This window comes from Cyprinodon tularosa, unplaced genomic scaffold (genome assembly GCF_016077235.1).
Source record: "Cyprinodon tularosa strain WSP-4 unplaced genomic scaffold, ASM1607723v1 ctg44, whole genome shotgun sequence".
NCBI classification, from domain to species: domain Eukaryota; kingdom Metazoa; phylum Chordata; class Actinopteri; order Cyprinodontiformes; family Cyprinodontidae; genus Cyprinodon; species Cyprinodon tularosa.
This window is the reverse complement of record NW_024039163.1, coordinates 16,147-34,728: the sequence shown is the minus strand read 5'-3', so window position 1 is coordinate 34,728 and position 18,582 is coordinate 16,147. Positions and strand designations below refer to the sequence as shown.

The window sequence follows — 18,582 nt, the reverse complement described above, 5'->3', positions numbered from 1 at the left end:
TCAATCCCTAACAATAACTGTCACAAGCAGTCAGTGGATCAACTGCAGATGATGTTGACAAAGAAAAACCAAGAAGCAAGAAAAAACCCCGAAACAAACTGAAAAAAGTATATAATTTTCTAGTTAAACGTACACTTACTGGTGTTTAAAAAGCAAAACTCCACTAAACATAGAATAAATTATCAGCTAGGATCAAGAAAAAGTATCTTTTTTCCCTAAAGTTAATGTCAATAACTGTTCAACTATTTTATTTTTATTATCTGTGGCAGATCTAATGGGAATTTAATCTTTAAGACTAAAAAAAGTTTAGTTTTTACTAACTTCTTACAAAACTGTATTTTTAAGTTTTACTGGCTGTATGCACATATGTTGAAACCAGTTCCCATAAAATAAATAGCAGAAAGGACCTAACTAGGCTTTCAATTTACTTTTCTTTACATCTCCACCTTCTAGACATGCAAACATTCACATAACTGCAGTCCTTTGAAGGAAGAGTGTTCAAGTGTAATCTTGACCCATCCTTTATCCTTGGTGCGGCTCCCTCCCTCCACCTTACACACCTATCTCACCCCACCCCATCCTGCTTTAATGCTCCCAATCCTCTTTGTGGGAGAGTGACGTCTGCTACAGTCTGAAACAGAGCTCAGCAGCCATCAGGGGAACAGAGTGCAAAGAAGCTCCCAGCCTTGAGGGAAAACAAGCAAGACCAACTCAACTTCTCAATGCCTGAAGCAGGAGCATCCCTTCATAGATGAAATCATCCTAGAACTCTTTACCCTGCTTGATGACCTTTGTGCCTTCCATGTAAGGATCACTTTCAAGCCGGATTATAAACTCTCCTGGTCGTTCTCAACTTCTTTTTAAGGGATATTTCGGTGCTGCTTAATCTGCCTTTTTAACTGCACATATGTTTCTACAAACTTTAATACCTGAGGTTATGGTTTAACTGCTACTCAGAGATCAACACAACTGGCAAGAAGAACTAGTTTCCTGGTGTGCACATCTAATCAAACCGTCCCTGTTAATGAGATCATATAACTAACCAACGCACTGAGTGCCTCTCTTGAGATCTGCCGATGTTTACTTGGAGTGCAACGGTGTGATTTTAATTGTATGCAGAAGGTCTGAAGAGCAGTGTGTGTGTGTGGAGATCACAGACCTGGATTTCCAAGAGATGGATGGTCATGGTTATGACCGCTTCGGAGAGAGTGAGAGGGACAATTACCAAATTGACTATAGAAGGATTGTAGGAGACATGGAACCAGCAAGGCCTCGAGTCTCAAACAGAGAAGGGGAGCAGTCTCAGCACTCCTTCCTAGCTCATGCCCATCCAGCATCATATGGACATGGGCATGAGACTGCAGCCCAGAGGTACAGCGCCACACGAATCCAGGCTGGATATGAACTGGAGAGGTTAGTGTCCACACTATTGCTCTAAAACATGAAAACATGACTAACAAGCGATTGAAATATTCTAACTTTCTATTGGCAACAACCTCTTCCCCTTTCCAAGCCTATTTACCTGCAACCTTGGCAGTCAACCAAATCCTCTTACCTGCTGTGCTGCCTTCATGAGTATATAGGAGTTTCCATTGACGGTGTTATGCTCCTTTTGATAGCATTTCCTGTCTGCACTCCTGATCTAGCAGCAACAGGATTTACCCAGAGGTCAGGATGAAAATATTTACACCAAATAAGGTGAAATATTAATTTTAGATTTAATTTGGTTTTAATTTGAGACACCTTCAATCAAATTCCTCAGATTTTTATGAGTTTGAATGATTTAGAGCGAAATACGCATTGATGTTTATCAGCTTCACTTTGTTTCTACTTCTACCAAGTATTAGAGATTAATAATCCATGCCGTATTGCAGCTATTATTTGTAAGGATGTGAAATGTTCATCTGGTGTGTTTATGTCTCAGCTCGGCCGACTACTTGATCAGTGGAGGAACAGGTTATGTTCCCGATGATGGACTTACAGCACAACAATTGTTTGCTGTTGGAGATGGGCTGACATACAAGTAAGACCTTCATTCAAATATACAAGCTGCTAACTTACTGATAAAACTAAACTAATGATTTCCACAGCACTTCAACCCACAGGAAACACAGACTTAGTGATGACTTTTATGACAGCTAAAACTTGCAGTGATGACACATCTGCTTAGGCTTTAAATGGAGGATTAAAGTCAGGAGTAGTACTTTCAGGGATTCTGAGTGGTATTGCATCATTTAAAAGCGTGTTGGGTTTGTATTTTTGTGTGTAATGGTGTTGGTGGGTTTTTAGTAGGTGTGTATTTGTGTGTGTGTTGATACATCAGGTTGATTACACATACATAGTGGTAGTTATAATTAAAGAAAAGCGATCAAACTTGTTTTTATTTGTTATAAAATTATATATACAATATAAAAATTAATTAATTTATATTGTGTATATATATATACTCCCTGGAAACAGCTACACATGATTCAAATTTGTTTTATTGTTGTTATAAATAATATTAATATTTTCTCCTTTCTTTCCATGTACAGTGACTTTCTTATCCTCCCTGGTTTTATAGATTTTACTTCTGATGAGGTGGTGAGTAACTTCACATGTATGACTTTTCACAGGCAAAACATTACTTCTTGCAGATCTTTGACAAAACATTCAGAGTCGTCAGACATCTTACTTTGCAACATTTTCACCATAAACATTAATGTATTTGAAATTATATTTATAAAGCAAACTAGCCCCCTATACACCGATCCCCCTATAATGATACACAGGGCAACCACCTCCCTTCAGAAGTTATCCAGTTAGTAAATGATGGAGTCCACTTGTGTATCATATCCTAGTATGAACACAGTTACTTCAAAGATTTGTTGAAGTAAATTATTTATTAAAACAGTAAAAAACAAGGAATAGTCAACACAAGTCTGAGATAAGATTCAAAAACAAAATGAAAAGGGAATGGTTCAAATGCAAACTCACTTATTTTGATATGGCCATCTTCTGAAAGTGTTGGAGAAGAAGTGCTAAAATAACAACAGTTAATATAGAACCCAATGAGTTTAACAATTATAGAGAAAAAAAATCCTAGATTTTCTTTTTTTAAAGCACATCTTTCTAATTCCATTATGCACCTTAGTTATAACCACTGACTTTGCAATAAAGTTTTTATGACTAAAACAAATGTGAACATACTAAAACAGGACTGCAAGTAGAGTCTTGCTTATATTTAGATGCTTTTTAGGTTTCTGGTAGCAAACAAACAAGCATTAGGTTGTTTATTCCACTTAACCTATTTTAAAACTCTGCTGGGACATTAAATTAATTTCATGCCTAGTCACATGGGTGGTTGCCCCTTAGCAGGTGTTCAAAACACATATACACACCTGTGTCTTTCAGCACTTAGGAACTAGACTCAGCACTATAAGCCTTTAATGTGTCTAAACAGGCTTTTAAGCTTAACAGATTGCAGTTTGTAAAAGTTACATTTTAATTTCCATGTTTTATTTTAAAGGATATGACTTCAGCACTGACAAGAAAAATCACTCTAAAAACACCTCTCATTTCCTCACCCATGGATACAGTCACGGAGTCATCCATGGCTATTGCCATGGCAGTGAGTATATACTTTAAACATACGAACTGTGCATAACTGTGAATCTCAAAACATTGGGGCATCAGTTAAAAAAATGTATTTGGATTTAATTTGAAAAGTGAAAATCATACTGCATGGAATCCTTTCACCCAGTTTGATGTATTTGTACTGTATATTTCCATTCATTATGGCTTACAGTGATATATATCTTTGAGTGGACTTACATTTGTTGTATTGGATGAAGGACACATGCCTCTGAGGGCCAAAGCTATAATTGAAATATGCCACTGACCTGTTTAGTGACAGGAATTAAATTTTCAGTGTTATCTAATGGGTTGTTTACTTTTTTTTAATTTTCATTTGGGTGCTGTTAGCTGATGGGTGGGATTGGAATAATCCATCACAACTGCACTGCTGAATTCCAGGCCAATGAAGTGCGAAGAGTTAAGGTAAATTTAGAGATGCAGACTTGAATTTTCAATATAAAGATAAACTGTTTATTAGGGAAACACTAGCTTTGGATGTTCATAAAAAATGCTATATATATGCTATAAAATGGACTGGAGTTAGTCAATAAATACAAATGTGTTTGGATTTGCCAGAAATTTGAGCAAGGCTTCATCACAGACCCAGTGGTAATGAGTCCTCATCACACAGTGGGGGATGTGTTTGAAGCTAAGAGACGTCATGGTTTCTCTGGAATCCCGGTGACGCAAACAGGCAAGATGGGGAGCAAGTTGGTTGGCATTGTGACCTCCAGAGATATAGACTTTTTGTCCGAGAAAGATTACGAGAAACTTCTGGAAGAGGTGGGTGTGAAGCTGTGATTGGGAAATTTTTTTCATTTTATTTAGCAAAATGTTACAGGTATGATGGTCTTATCGAACCAGGCATACAGTACAAACAGTAACCCTTTGCATTTTGATTATTTGCCGATACAGACAATGACAAAAAGGGAAGACCTTGTTGTTGCACCAGCTGGAGTCACTCTGAAAGAAGCTAACGACATACTGCAGAGAAGCAAGAAAGGTTATTCTTAAAGAAAATTACTTGAATGATCAAAACCATATCTTTTTGTACTGATATGTAAACCTGTCTCTTTCAGGTAAGCTTCCAATTGTAAATGACAACGACGAGCTTGTTTCCATTATAGCAAGAACTGACCTAAAGAAGAACAGAGATTATCCTCTGGCTTCCAAGGATTCTCGCAAACAGCTGCTGTGTGGAGCTGCTATTGGGACCCGGGAGGATGACAAATACAGATTGGATCTTCTCATGCAGGCTGGAGTGGATGTGGTTGTTCTGGTGAGTCTGGAATATTATATGGTTCAGCCTTTGGTGGAGTTTATGCCCTCCTGCTTGTACTGGGTTTTCCACCTGCTCAGTGTGGACAGGAACCAGCACAGGTGGGACCCAACACTGTTTGGGCAACCAAGGAATTAATGATTATTATTTGTTAGGCTGAACTCACAAACATATAACTAATATATTTTAATGGTTATTTAAGCCACAAAATAATTTAAGCATAAATAAATAAATAAATAAATAAATATGGTGGAATTACATTGTGTAAATTGAATTACTGTATTAGCTTGTTAAAGATCAAACTTCATGAAAAGTATGTAGTCTCGCTCTCTCTTTCTTAAAAGTATGTTAATAATATCTGTTTCCACAAGTTGAAAGAGGAAAGTGAAAAACTCAAAAGAAGGGGGGACTTTGAGGTCCAACCAGAATTTTTTCATACCCCTATTTACTTTCTTTCAGAAAAATAGATCATATATTGAATGTTTTATTTTTTAAATAATGTTTCTTATCACTTTGACCAGAATATATGCAAACACAAAAAACAAGCATTTCTAACCTTAGTCAATTATAAGAGTCATTAAGGTTCTAATGGACAAAATGAATCTCACTCTTTTAGAACAACCTCATCAAATGTAGGTTACCAACTCTGGGAATTTTTTCTCGTCTTACTCCAAAGACGTTCTGTAGTGCTGATGATGCATCCCACCTTTACTTGAAACAACATTTCATCATTTAAATTTTAGAATTAATTATTTGAAAGAATTTGAAGCAGCCTCAATGATCTGTAATTGTTTTACTTGATATGTTTCTTTTTATGCACCTGTCATTTATTTTAATGTATCTATGTTTCTTATGTAACTGTGCGGCCTCTTGGCCAGGACTCCCTTGAAAAAAGAGGTTTTTAATCTAAATGGGATTTTTCCCCCTGGTTAAATAAAGGTTAAACAAAAAATAGATAAAAAATTTGTATCAGGGAATGTGTTGTTTTTCATTTCACCTATAACAGTCTTCATTGTGAATATTTATTAGATTTTATTATAATTTTAAAAGATTTACAAACAGTGTGTGTCATTAAACTGACTGTTCCACTGAATCCGTCTTGTGATTACAGGATTCATCTCAAGGAAATTCAGTCTATCAGATCAATATGATAAACTACATTAAACAGAAGTACCCAGATCTACAAGTAATCGGAGGAAATGGTGAGTGTACCTTCTGTATTAAATATCTTGGACCACATTTATTTTGCTCATCTTTCCGCTCTTTCCTGCTTCTCTGCCTCTCTCTAGTGGTGACAGCTGCTCAGGCTAAAAACCTCATAGATGCTGGTGTGGATGCTCTGAGGGTTGGGATGGGATGTGGCTCCATCTGCATTACCCAGGAAGGTATGAATAATGCCAAAGAGCTCAGACAACTTGTGTAAACTTGTCAATTTTAAAAATATTTGTACAGAAAGTATTTTTTTCCCAAAACATCAGTTGTATGCATCTGTCTCATGTTATTTATTCCTTCCTGAGTTATGGCATGCGGACGACCCCAAGGAACATCTGTTTACAAAGTTGCAGAGTATGCCAGACGTTTTGGAGTACCAGTAATTGCTGATGGAGGCATTCAGACAGTAGGGCATGTGGTGAAAGCTCTTGCCTTGGGAGCATCTACAGGTACATGTGCAGGACTCTTATATATTTGTTAGGCCTACTTACTTTCTGTTCAATGTTGAAATTATGTTTTTACCTCTTTTGCTAAAGAGGCTATTGACTTTAGACTATGTTTAACATAACTGTCTTATTTTTGACTTTTTGTCAAAAACATGACAAAACTAAAAAAATACAACTTTTCTGATTCTTGCGAAATGTTTAATCCCATATTTTTGTCCAATCTTTTTTGTCATCAGTGATGATGGGTTCTTTGTTAGCAGCAACCACAGAGGCTCCTGGAGAATATTTCTTTTCAGATGGCGTGCGCCTCAAGAAATACAGAGGAATGGGCTCCTTGGATGCCATGGAGAAGAATAACAGTCAAAAACGTTATTTCAGGTTTGAATAATTTTGACACTGGTACTAGGTAGCTAAGGATGGTGCAGCTTTTCTATGGCTGTTATAGGATAAAGCCTCTTAAAAGCCTTAAGGAAGGGAAATCTGTTAGCAAATATGCTTTTAGCTGATATTTGTTTACAGAGCATCACAAGAAGAAGTACATTAGAAGCAAAATATTCTGTTATTTTATCCATTAAAGTGAAATTTTTAAATCTCTTTCATTGAAGATTTGACATACAAGGGATACTGCACTGAGGGATCACAAAGCTACTGCAAATCAAAAGTTGCACCACTAACCAGCATGCTTAAAAAAGAAAAGAAAGTAATCGCAATAATTTACTTCCTGTTTAATTTTGTTTAAAATAATTAATTCCTCTTTGAGGCATTTCAATCCAATTTCAAGCCCATGGGTCAACATTTAGAATATAATCATTGTAATCATGCTGTCACAAGTACAAAGCAACAAAATGAAGTCTCTGCATTTAACGCATTCCCTTGGGGAGCAGTGGACCACCATTGTGCAGCGCCCCGGGAGCAGTGTGGGGTTAAGGGTCTTGCTCAGGGATCCAGAGTGGCAGTCTGTGGGAGTAGGGCTCAAACTCAGAGCCTCTGAGATCCAAGCGCAGTGCCTTAACCACTGGGCCACCACTCCTCCTAAATTTAAATACAAAATACTTAGGTCCTGATGCTGTCTTGGGAAGTAATTGATGTAAATACACAAATGTGACACACATACTTTCAAGATGTGACAGGGATCAATGTTTCAATAAATCCTCTAGTTTGTTGTTTTGTCATGTTCATACTCATGTAACACATGCTTTATTATACAAGATTCAAGATTCAAGAGACTTTATTGTCATTCACGTCACGTGTTACATGAGGTAGAACGAAATTGAGAGTCACGGCCCCAGTTACATCCGAAATACACCAGCATAGCTAAGAAGACAGAAAACAGTGTGACAGCAGCTTTATAAATGACATATAGTATAAATACGCACATTTTTGCTATGAGGCAATTAAAATTTATTTTAATTGTACCTGGTAGATTAGATTTTTTAATTTGGTGTTACTAAGTCGTCTTTCACAATCCTGCTAATATTGATAGAATAGAAAGGCTGGTGAAAGCTTGTGTTTACATTTTGGACTAGGCAGTAAAATCTAAACTATTCTGTTCTATATAACCTAACTATGTGGCTTCATTTTGTCCAGTGAGGGAGATAAGGTGAAGGTGGCTCAAGGGGTCTCAGGATCAGTTCAAGATAAAGGCTCCGTGCAAAAGTTTGTTCCTTACCTTATTGCTGGGATACAGCATGGCTGTCAGGACATTGGGGCCAGAAGTTTGTCTATTTTGAGGTTAGTATAAATGCATATATAAATATAGAATTTGTATTAGTCTGAACTCTGGTAAGTTTAGACTGTGTGTCGCGTTCCAGATCTATGATGTATTCAGGAGAGTTGAGGTTTGAGAAGAGAACCATGTCGGCTCAGATGGAGGGAGGAGTCCATGGCCTCCACTCGTAAGCATGACAGTGATCTTTCTACCTCTTTCGCTGTGCTTTGAAGTTCTTATGACTGTGTATAGATGTCCATTTCATCAATGGGAAACTTTTGATTTAGTGTAGACTTTCATCACCTATTTCCTCTTGTTTCCTTAACTATGTGTCTTTGGCATGAAAGTGTTTTGAGACATTGAATACAATTTTGCTGTTGAAACATCAGAAAAATCATTTTTCCTTCTTTTTTATGCCATCTTGTTAGATATTCTTTTGTGCCATGTAAGTAATTTTATACTTTCATCATTGTGCCTCATCCATGTTGATGATACCACTTTTACTAATAACATATGTTATTTACTTCATTTTGCCAATTCTAGTTACAAGAAGTGGCTTCAATGATGCAGGAGGACGAGGAAACACGAGATCAGGACCAAATGTCCCAACCCCGGCTGCTCTGGGTCGATGTAATGGACTCATGTAAATAAATGATTGACACCAAGTTGATATTTTTAAAATATAGCTCTATTTCCACTAAAATAAGGTGAAAGAGCAAAGTTATAGAATACAGAAAGTCAGACCATCCAGTAAACTATCTGCCTGTCTTCACAACAGTAGAAGGCTGGAAACATTTATAGCTCTAATCTGCTGGATTTTTCATTACACAACATATGCCCTCAGATGCTTTACATATAGGTTATTTATTGCTGATGATATAATGAAAAGTAATTCAGTTATACTCTATCAAACAAGGTACAACACTGTACAAGGTACAAGGCTACAACACTGCTTTAGTATATTGCAAGAAACTATTATAATTAGTTTACAGAGTATTTGGTCTCAGAGTGCAACAAATATCAACTACAATATGGTCACTGGACGTTTTATGATTGATCTTATAGCGTTGACAATATACATGCAGTATGTCCATTAGAATAGTCAAATATTATGTTTCAAATTCTAGAGAAACAGCAGGGATTTCATCAGAGGGCTCTGTGATGCTCTTTTGTTAATAAAGGTATAAGTCCAGCAAATTCAAACTTAAACATCAGTGAGACAGTGTTTTTAAGTGTTAATGATCTATCTTTTATTATCAACCAAAGTTTATAATCTACAAATTGTCCATTATTAGCAATACTTTTTAATTTGTCTATTTAAGCTCAATATATATAGCCTGGGTGCCAGTCCGAACTTAGTCCCGCCCACAAGGTTTGAGTTCGGGGAAGTTCGGTCTGGCTCTGCTCCATAGTAGCGCGAGTATTAAAGCCCACTGTCAGGCGATCCAATCAAATTGTCAGGGCGGGCTTTATACGATGATGGACAGATGATCAAGAGTAACGTTATCAACCACGTGACCAATGCGCGCTTGGGTGACAACAATAATGGCTACCGCTGGAGAGTTTGGGTGAGTAGATTCTGCTATTAGGTCTATTCTAGAAGATATCAACAGCAAATTAATTTTAAAAGAGGAACAGAGAAACGCGATCAAGTCTCATCTTCTTATTCTAGGCGTGAAACTGCACGCTTTGATTTTTGTGGACAACAACTATGCCTCGCTTAAGATACGTCACGCACTCCGTTGCTCTTATTGGTTGTAGGTCTATCCAATTGAGTGCAGAGGCATTTTTTTTCCTGGTTCGTTCAAAACACGCCCCATAATCACAGCTCTATGGAGCAGTATCAGACTCATATTCTGACTAGAATTGAGTCGGACTACGTCAGGCTACAATATATATATAAAAAGATCACAAACATACAGACTCCACCAATTATTGTAATTATAAAGTCTTATCTGTCAGTTTGTAATGTTTTACCCATTTTGAGCTGTATATTAATTAAAGGTCAATGCATTGGTTTGCAAAAATAATGTTTTGTTGTTTTTTTAAAGTCTGTTATTTAATACCTTTTGGCACTATATACAACTTCAGGTGACTAGCGCCTCTCTTTTAATGACATGTTTGCATCTTGGCATCCTTTTCAGTTTACTTGGTTGTTGTTTATATTGACTTTTCTGCAACATTATTATTATTTTTTGTCCAAAGAAAATAGAAAATTACCTTATGATAGAACCATTAGAATATATAGAAATTTTAAGTGATTTCAAAGTTTTTCTATGTAAGAAAATGTTTCATTTCCACCAGTGAAAAGTTGTTTTTCTTCTAACCTATAGGTTGTAGCCTAATACATAATAATATACCTCAGTTCAGACAATTGAATGTATGATGAAATAGTATTAATATTATATTTCAAAATATATGAAAGTAATAAAATATCAAACCTAATACTGATGACAGGGGAATATATGTGGTTTGCTGTTCGGTTTTTATTTTGAAGATTCTGTATCTGTTTTAATAATGGTTGGGGGGAACACCAATAATTTACAGCATATTAGGGTTTCTATTGTGTTAATAAATGTAAAACAAAATAAAAGCCACCTTTGGTAGAAAAAAAATGCTTAAAAAATGTATTTCCGCTTTTGCAAAGTTGGAGACCTGAAATACATACTAAAAGATTTGATTTCCTCAAGGAAAGTATGAATACATTGGAATAACCAGCCTACTGGATGAAAGGTTTCAAAACAATGCAAACAAGGGTCTGAAATGTGCTCAGTAAGAGTGCAGCCCAATTTCTGTTTTTTTGTAAATTTTAGCATCATGTTCTTTACAGGACAGGAGACATATTTAGCAGGGTAGGTCATCACAGGTTCTAAGTAATATCAGGTCAATTTTATTGTCTTTACTCTGTGCTTTTAACTCATATTTGTTTTAAAACATATTTCCTTCAATCAGTGCTGTTTGCCCTCCACCTTCTTTATCTTTGTTGTTTTGGGGTCGTTTTATACCCAGTTGATCTTAAAATATGTATTCAGTAATGCTGACAATGCATTATTCATTATCCTTCATGATAACAAAATTGATAATAATAATGTTACCTAATGTCTAGTAAACGTACAAGTGTTCTGCTTCAATATGATTCTGCAAGTTTGTTGTTCTTCTTGGCATTTCCATTTAACACTTGAACACTAATATGTGAAGAGATGTAAGTTTTGTGACAGTAAAATAAACCACAAACATTAAATCATGTAATGTTGTTTTGCGGTGAAGAAAGATAAACAGTGAACCTACTGGATGGCTACAAATGTCTGCTGCTTGTTATGTGGCTAAAGATTTGCTGAAAAGAGTCAAAAATTATTTTTTCTTTGCTTTCTTTATTTCACTTTACAATATGATTTCAGTTATGACATTCGAACAAAGCATTTAGAATATAATTGTTTCCGATTGCAAAAAATACTAATAAAAATTAATACATACTTGTCTCGTACTTGTCTAATACACAGTTTTATTTTCATGGTGATTTGTGCGCTAATCATAGAAAAAAAAAAAAAAAAAAAAACATTCAAAATCTTTGTTATAAAAGTAAGATCTTCAGCACTGGCACTATTCAAAAATGTTAAATTTATTGTTTAAATTCATGAACACATAAAGCTTTCTATAAATATCTTGAAGTTTTTTGATAATTCAACACCACCTTTAAAAAGTACTACATAAATTGAAGAGCTAAGTGAAGCTTCTAAATTATCTTTAGTGGAACCTTTTTACAATTTTGGGGTAACTTTATACTAATTTCAATAGTTATTTATAAATAAAACAAAATCAAATGTGAAAAAGTATCAAAATGATGTCACATGGAGATGGTGAACACTTCATATCCATATGGTTGTCACAGAATATTTTTTCAGTTTCTTTGTCAGTCTCAATTTACAAGGAGGTGTTAAGGTTATTACATTGTAACCCTTACATTTGTACTGCAGATAAAACACCATTGTCATCCATTTTTCTAAAGGATAACTTTAAACATGATTTTAGTTTAATGTTGTGATCTGATTTCTGAACTGTATGGGAATAGTTCAATTTTGATGCGGCAAAAGCTTTTTGTTTATGTAAACATTATTTACAGATAATTCACCAGGCCGCCTGGAATCAGTTATATCAATTCTACCTACAATATAGGTGATATATATATATATATATGTATATATATATATATATATATATATATATATATATATATATATATATATATATATATATATTTATTTTTTTTATTTTTTTCAAAACCTCTCTACAGTATCATCTGTTCTTTACCTGAAGCATTCAATTCTATTACAATTCAATGGTGTCACTGCACATACTCAGGGCATCAATTTGTTTACATACATTAACAAACTCTGCTTGTACAGTCATATCCCATTCCAGCTGTTTGCTTTCACTGAGCTGCTTAGTTCCTGCTATTCGGCCAGAGACCTGACTGTCCTGGGAGGCCATGCTTAGAGTTCTGTATCTTCGGTGATAAGACAGAGAAGGTATTGCTCTTGGAAAGTTGCTTTGGCCCCTGTTTGTCCACGAATTTGAACGCAACTTTCCTGTTTGTTTTGAATAGTTGCACAAACCATGGGTTGAACCACTTATGCTTCCTTTCCAGTCAATTTGATCTCTTGGTATTGGTGTTTTCCTGTGAGAGAGCAAACTTGCTTGTGGTTGACAAGCCCTGGTACAGGACTTTGCATTTTCTTGATCCACGTCTCCACAAGATGAGGCACGGTATAGAGTATCTCCAACACATTTGGACCCTTGGTTTAATGTAACTTGGCCTGGAGAGCTCAATGAAACACTTGAGGAAGTATGAAACAATCTTTGTGGACTAAAAATGCTGTGAGAAAATAAGGACTCACTAAACAGAGCTTGGTCTATACTACGGGACAAGTCTATGGGAGATGGGGGTCGGAGGTCCCCAGTAGAGTCACTATCTGTACCTTCTGGTGGGTTTTGAGGTGTATGTAAAGGTAAAGAACTGTGGCTTAAGCTGTAATTGTCTGCATAACCAACTTCATTTGTGGGATTGTCAATCGCTGAGCAAAGAGCAAGAGTCTCTGACTGCTCCTTGGTGTTAACATCACACACCACCAGCTTTTCCTGCTTAACCTGGCACCATGGCTCATGAGTGGAGAGGGCCAGTGAGTTTGCTTCCTCCTGTGAGGCCCCACCGTTTTCTTGCAAAGGGGAGCTACAGGACAGACGGGACCAGGATCCTGGCCGAGGGTTGCTTATAGTTTTCAGAGAAGAGCTGGTGTTACAGAACACAGGATATGTTCCGATAATGCACAAACCTAGACACACTCCAATCTCACAGCACCTGCAGCCAATATGATAGCCCCACCAAGGCCATGGCTGGAAGCCAAAACCAACAACCCCACCAAAACCTAGAGCATGCAGTATCCCATAAAGCTGAAAACCACCACATCCTAGCAAGCATAATGAGCTGCCTATCCCAGCTCCTGCTGCTCTATCCCAGTCTTCCACCTTGGAAAAGGGGCAAAGTACAGGTCGTACTACTTCTGGTGATCCATTCTCTCCATTGTCACTCAGCCTGTAAATTTGTTTTGTGTTTCCTTGTTTCAAACAATAAAAGATGAGGTAGGAGAATGAAAGAAAGATGATTAGGAGGACAAACAAGCCCTGAGGGATCAAAATTATCACAGTAGGGAGACTATGGAATAACTGGAAGAGTCCAACACATCCTAGTGAGATCGTAAACTGCAACAGGCACATGCATAACAAAAGAGAAGGCTTAGGCAAAGCTGAGAATGATGTTGAAATGGCAAGTCGCAGCGAAAGATAGCTCCGTGTGTGCAAGGACAGAAGGAAGAAGGCCAAGGAGAAGGCTGATATCAAACAGGGCATTGGTAATTCTGAGAGCAGCTGGGTGACCAGAGTGGGAAGACGATCTTGGGCATTGTAAGCGTCATACAACAAAATGAAACCTTGGATCCCTGCAAATGCAAGAATGAAAATGTGTAGCATCATAAAAAAACCAACTCCAGGGGGGCACCGTAGAGGCAAGCCAAGCAGGCAAACCACAGAGATTAAACAAATCAACGTGAAGGCAGATCCCATACAGTAGATGTGTGCTTCCCACGCAAATCCCCATGTTGCAAAGGCCGAGTTCCAGTCGGAATACAGAGGTACCAACATGGCAGGGCTGAGAGCCAAAGAGGGCAGGAAGGGTTCACTTGGTGCAAAATCTTCTGGGTAGGTGGGAGTCCAGGACTGATCTGATGTTTTACACGGTGTGGTGGATATATCCATGTTACCCTCGAGCAACAGTATATTGGTGGCCTTTGGGATATTCAGGCTGTCTTTCCTGGATTCATCTGCAAAAAGAAGACATTGTGATACGGGAAAGGATTATTCACTTTTTACTTTTTAAAAGTCATTCATTCATTATTCATTTATATCGGGGTCATTAGAACAAGATGATATTTTTGCAATATTTGTGCATTTTGTAAGGAACTTTTGATCTGTCTGAAGTATTCATGTTGCCTTAATGCCAAAACACTACAAAATATTCCCCTTTTTTATAAAAAAAAAACATCTTAAACCTTTCAGTATTTCTTTTCTTATTTCAATATAAAAACATAACCCGTTTAAACCAACTTGACATTATGTGAAAAATAACTGGTGCCTAAATCTAACAACTATTGAGCAATCCTTAGTGGCTACAACCGTGATCAACCATTTTTTATCACTGTTAATGAGTTTTTTGTCATTGCTGTGAAGGAATGTTCGTAAACTCTTATTTTGTAAAATTAGTTTGATCATAAAATGGCTTGCCATTGGCTTAAACCTCTTAAGACTCCTACACAGCAAAAACTGGATGCTAAGATTTCAGTTAACCTATTTAACTCTAAATTACATATTTACAACAATACTGAGTGTAAATCTGATCAAGTGTTGGAGTTAATTAGTGTAAGATTTGACAGCCATGCAGTGTAACTTTTACTATATACGGTGTCAATTACCTGCAAGTCTCTAAGCGGTCTTCTTGATTTTGATACTAATATGAGTAAAATTAACTCTGAAAATCTGACACTGGCTATAGAGCAAATTTTAAAAGAATATGGAGTGGGACCAAACGTTATCTGAAACAAGAGTTATATTCAACTCTGTAGGTGTTAAAGTAACACTTGGTTTTTTACTGTATACCTGTTTTGTAAGCGAAATATAAGAAAAAAATAAAATAAAGTAATGGTTTCATGTTGAGAGCTTGAAAAACTTAGAAAAAGCAACACATAAAGGAAAATTGCAGAGCATTGCTTTTAAGAGCATTTTACTATGCTAAAACACCATTGTGCCTAAAAGCGCTACTTGATTTTATTGGTTATCTGATTGTGTTGTATTGCTTTGCTTTTTTGTATAGATTACCTCTGTGAATAATAACTAAATTTTTGTATCAGTTAGATTAGTAAAGAAAACAAAGCAGCTCAAGATAACATGTTATTTATCTGACGGCGTTAAAAAAAAAATAGATCCGCAGTGAACAGTCGGTGTATGTGTGAAGTTAATCCATAATAAAACAGAGCAGGCTTGTAACTGGGAAGCTCTAAGTGGGTCACACAAAGTGAAATGAGAGCAAGAGCAAGTTGTGTGCATTGCTGTTCATGTGAATGTGACTGAGGGAGAGTGATTTGTTGATTAGCCAGTACTGACCTGATTACTGTTTTCTTTTGGGGAGGCTGTTATTAAGAAAAGTCAAGATGTGCTCTGCTATATATGAGAATCAGATTAGGTGGTGTATTAGCTATAACTGATTGAATATTTTGACAAGGGGAGAAGTACTGTATCTCTTCATGATCATGAAATAATGCTTATGATATGTAAACCAGGTGACTCAATCAGCTGGTTTAAAAATGAAATGCATCCTGCTTACTGACCTCAGTTAAAAGCAAAGACACTGGGACAACACAGCACATCACTAAGAAAAAAAGTGGTGGTAATCTTGTCAATTTCTTTTAAAAGGATTTATGTATAGCTTCTTTTGTGTTCTGAGTATCATTATATTTGAACCAAACTGCATTTGGCTTAATCACAAAGCAAACCAAAAAAAGACATTATCATACTAAGACATGCAAGTGTGTGAAAAAGCATACATTCCTATTTAGTTAAGTTGCCTGTTGACACAAAACTCCCTCAACAAGTGATTGCTATGGGGAATGCTTACAGTAAATACTGGTATGTGGCATCTGATCACCACATTTTCCAATAAACTTGACTGATGTACAGGTATGTATTATGAAAGCAATTACATCTGGGCAAGTGGATGTATTGAGAATAATTATGTGAAGGAAAGACTAACTAATAGATTTATGATGAAAGAAAAAGCCTAGTGGTTAAAAGTAACGCAAATAAATTCTTTAACGCAACAAATCCTTGTTAAATATGCTGTAGTGATACATAAATTGCTTTTTAAGGTTTAATTGTTCATTTAGCACATTTAGTCCAAGAAGTCTAGCTATATTGGATCAAAAACAAGATAATGTTACAATTATTGCATTTTTTTAAAGGAAATTTTTATCTGTGTAAAGTATTCAGGTGGCCTTAATGCCAAAACACATCAAACATGCTCACATTTTTATATACAAATATTGATTTTAGTTCAATATAAAAACATGTGGCATCTCATCAACACATTTTCCAATATTCTTCAACAGTGAATGATGCACAGGTACGTATTATGAAAGCAATTACATTTGGGAAAGTCGATGAAGTGGGAATACTTATGTGAAGGAAAGACAAGCATATAGTGACACATAAACTCTGCTGCATGGATGAAATGTGGTAACTCTGCTAATTATAAAAAGACAGATATTACAAGTAGTACTAGTTATCTCTTTAATCTATTTTCTGTGAACTTAAAAAATGACTCTTACCTATAGTTCCCTGCATTCTGTCTGTCTTTTTGATAAAAATTGTATCTGTGGAATGATTTGTGCCAATTTGGTTTCCCTGTGTGGATATGGGAATGCTTTTAGTCCATCCCCCATTGTTTGTTGTTGTTGATGAAGTTTTGTGCTCGGGGTTGTTATTCTGTTTAATCACTGGTGATGAGGTTGAGTTCCAATCAGGTATGACTGACATATTGGAGTCAGGAAAAGGCATAGGAAAATTAATATTGGAATTGGGACTCTCCAGTTTTGTCAGTGTTGGCTCCTCTTGTATTTTTGCAGGATGCTCTGTTGGAACTCTGCTTCTCTGATTTGACCAAAAGTTAAGTATTTGCTCCTTTGTAGGATTTTGTGGAGCCTTTTCTACGGCAGAGCTGGATGTTTGTACACTCTCCATGAGGTTAGTGTCCTCTGACAGAGGGTCTGAAGGTCTTGATGTTAGTACTCCATCACTGGAATGATAGACAGACTCCTCAATAGCTTCTTGGAAGTCACTGTATTCACCAATCACACCTTGCCTGTCCAAGTCCTCAGATGATGATGAGGGCCAACTCAAGGGATGAGTGGGAAAGTCAAGATTCTCAGGTTCAAACATAAACATGTCTGGTGAAATACTTGATTGGCGACTTTTCTCTGGGGGCTCTGTAAGAAACCGTCTTGCCTTGTCGTTGTGTATCTCACGTCTTTCTTTTGCATGTTCTTCAGTTATAGCAGCTCCATGAAGTGAGAGAGGGAGTGAAAGGGTTAAAAGCAAATAAATATTCCACAGAGATCCCATGCTGAGGGTCTGCAAGCTTCACCGATTGTTGTCTGTTTCACATGTTTGGACCAAAAACATCAGGATCCAAAGGATTTAGTTTGAGACAAATCTAGAATAGAGTTAAAAAACAAATGACACCTTGAACACAATCAGGTCGGTCTTTACATACTGCTAAGGTATTTGCTGTAAAATTTCCACAAACTGCACTATGTGGAATATACAAAATTACAAATCAAAGATCTATAAATATAATGATATTAAGAAAAAGGACAGCTATTTTCCTAGGAATTATTCAGATTTTAGCCTTCTTACCTCCTTAGTGGACCATTCTGCTGCAGCCTTTCCAAGCATATAAATCGCACTGTGCTCCCTCATGTCTGCAGTCTCTTTCTGCGCTGTACTCTGTATCTTTTCATACGCACTGTGCTCAGCCCCTCTTCTCCTCATCCGCCAGTCGACACATGGGACAGACCCCACCTCCTCTGGCCAACCCCCTCCCACATGCTGCCGCTGGACAAGTCTGACAGGGAGAATGTTTGCAGCAGCATCTAGATGAATGTTGTCTCCTTTTTTGGATTCATGGATTGTAAACCTGCAGAGTAAAGAGAGTTCAAGCA

General features: G+C 36.7%; 2 protein-coding genes across 2 annotated transcripts; one reads left to right on the top strand and one right to left on the bottom strand.

Annotated features, from left to right (window-relative positions):
• The first annotated feature begins 620 nt into the window (after window positions 1-620).
• LOC119793111 (inosine-5'-monophosphate dehydrogenase 1b-like) lies at window positions 621-9,572 on the top strand. Its single transcript, XM_038300096.1, has 16 exons — window positions 621-1,413; window positions 1,925-2,023; window positions 2,535-2,583; window positions 3,509-3,610; window positions 3,964-4,038; window positions 4,192-4,398; window positions 4,531-4,618; window positions 4,695-4,894; window positions 6,006-6,096; window positions 6,184-6,279; window positions 6,412-6,555; window positions 6,789-6,930; window positions 8,140-8,283; window positions 8,364-8,447; window positions 8,689-8,705; window positions 8,804-9,572. Exons 1-16 carry the CDS (start codon window positions 1,175-1,177, stop codon window positions 8,905-8,907), a joined length of 1,881 nt encoding a protein of 626 aa, XP_038156024.1. The 5' UTR covers window positions 621-1,174; the 3' UTR covers window positions 8,908-9,572.
• A 2,956-nt stretch (window positions 9,573-12,528) lies between these two features.
• On the bottom strand, window positions 12,529-18,498 carry LOC119793005 (proline-rich transmembrane protein 4-like). Its single transcript, XM_038299913.1, has 3 exons — window positions 18,278-18,498; window positions 17,191-18,074; window positions 12,529-14,634 (listed from the first exon to the last, which is right to left on the bottom strand). Exons 2-3 carry the CDS (start codon window positions 17,981-17,983, stop codon window positions 12,587-12,589), a joined length of 2,841 nt encoding a protein of 946 aa, XP_038155841.1. The 5' UTR covers window positions 17,984-18,074; window positions 18,278-18,498; the 3' UTR covers window positions 12,529-12,586.
• Between the last annotated feature and the right edge of the window lie 84 nt (window positions 18,499-18,582).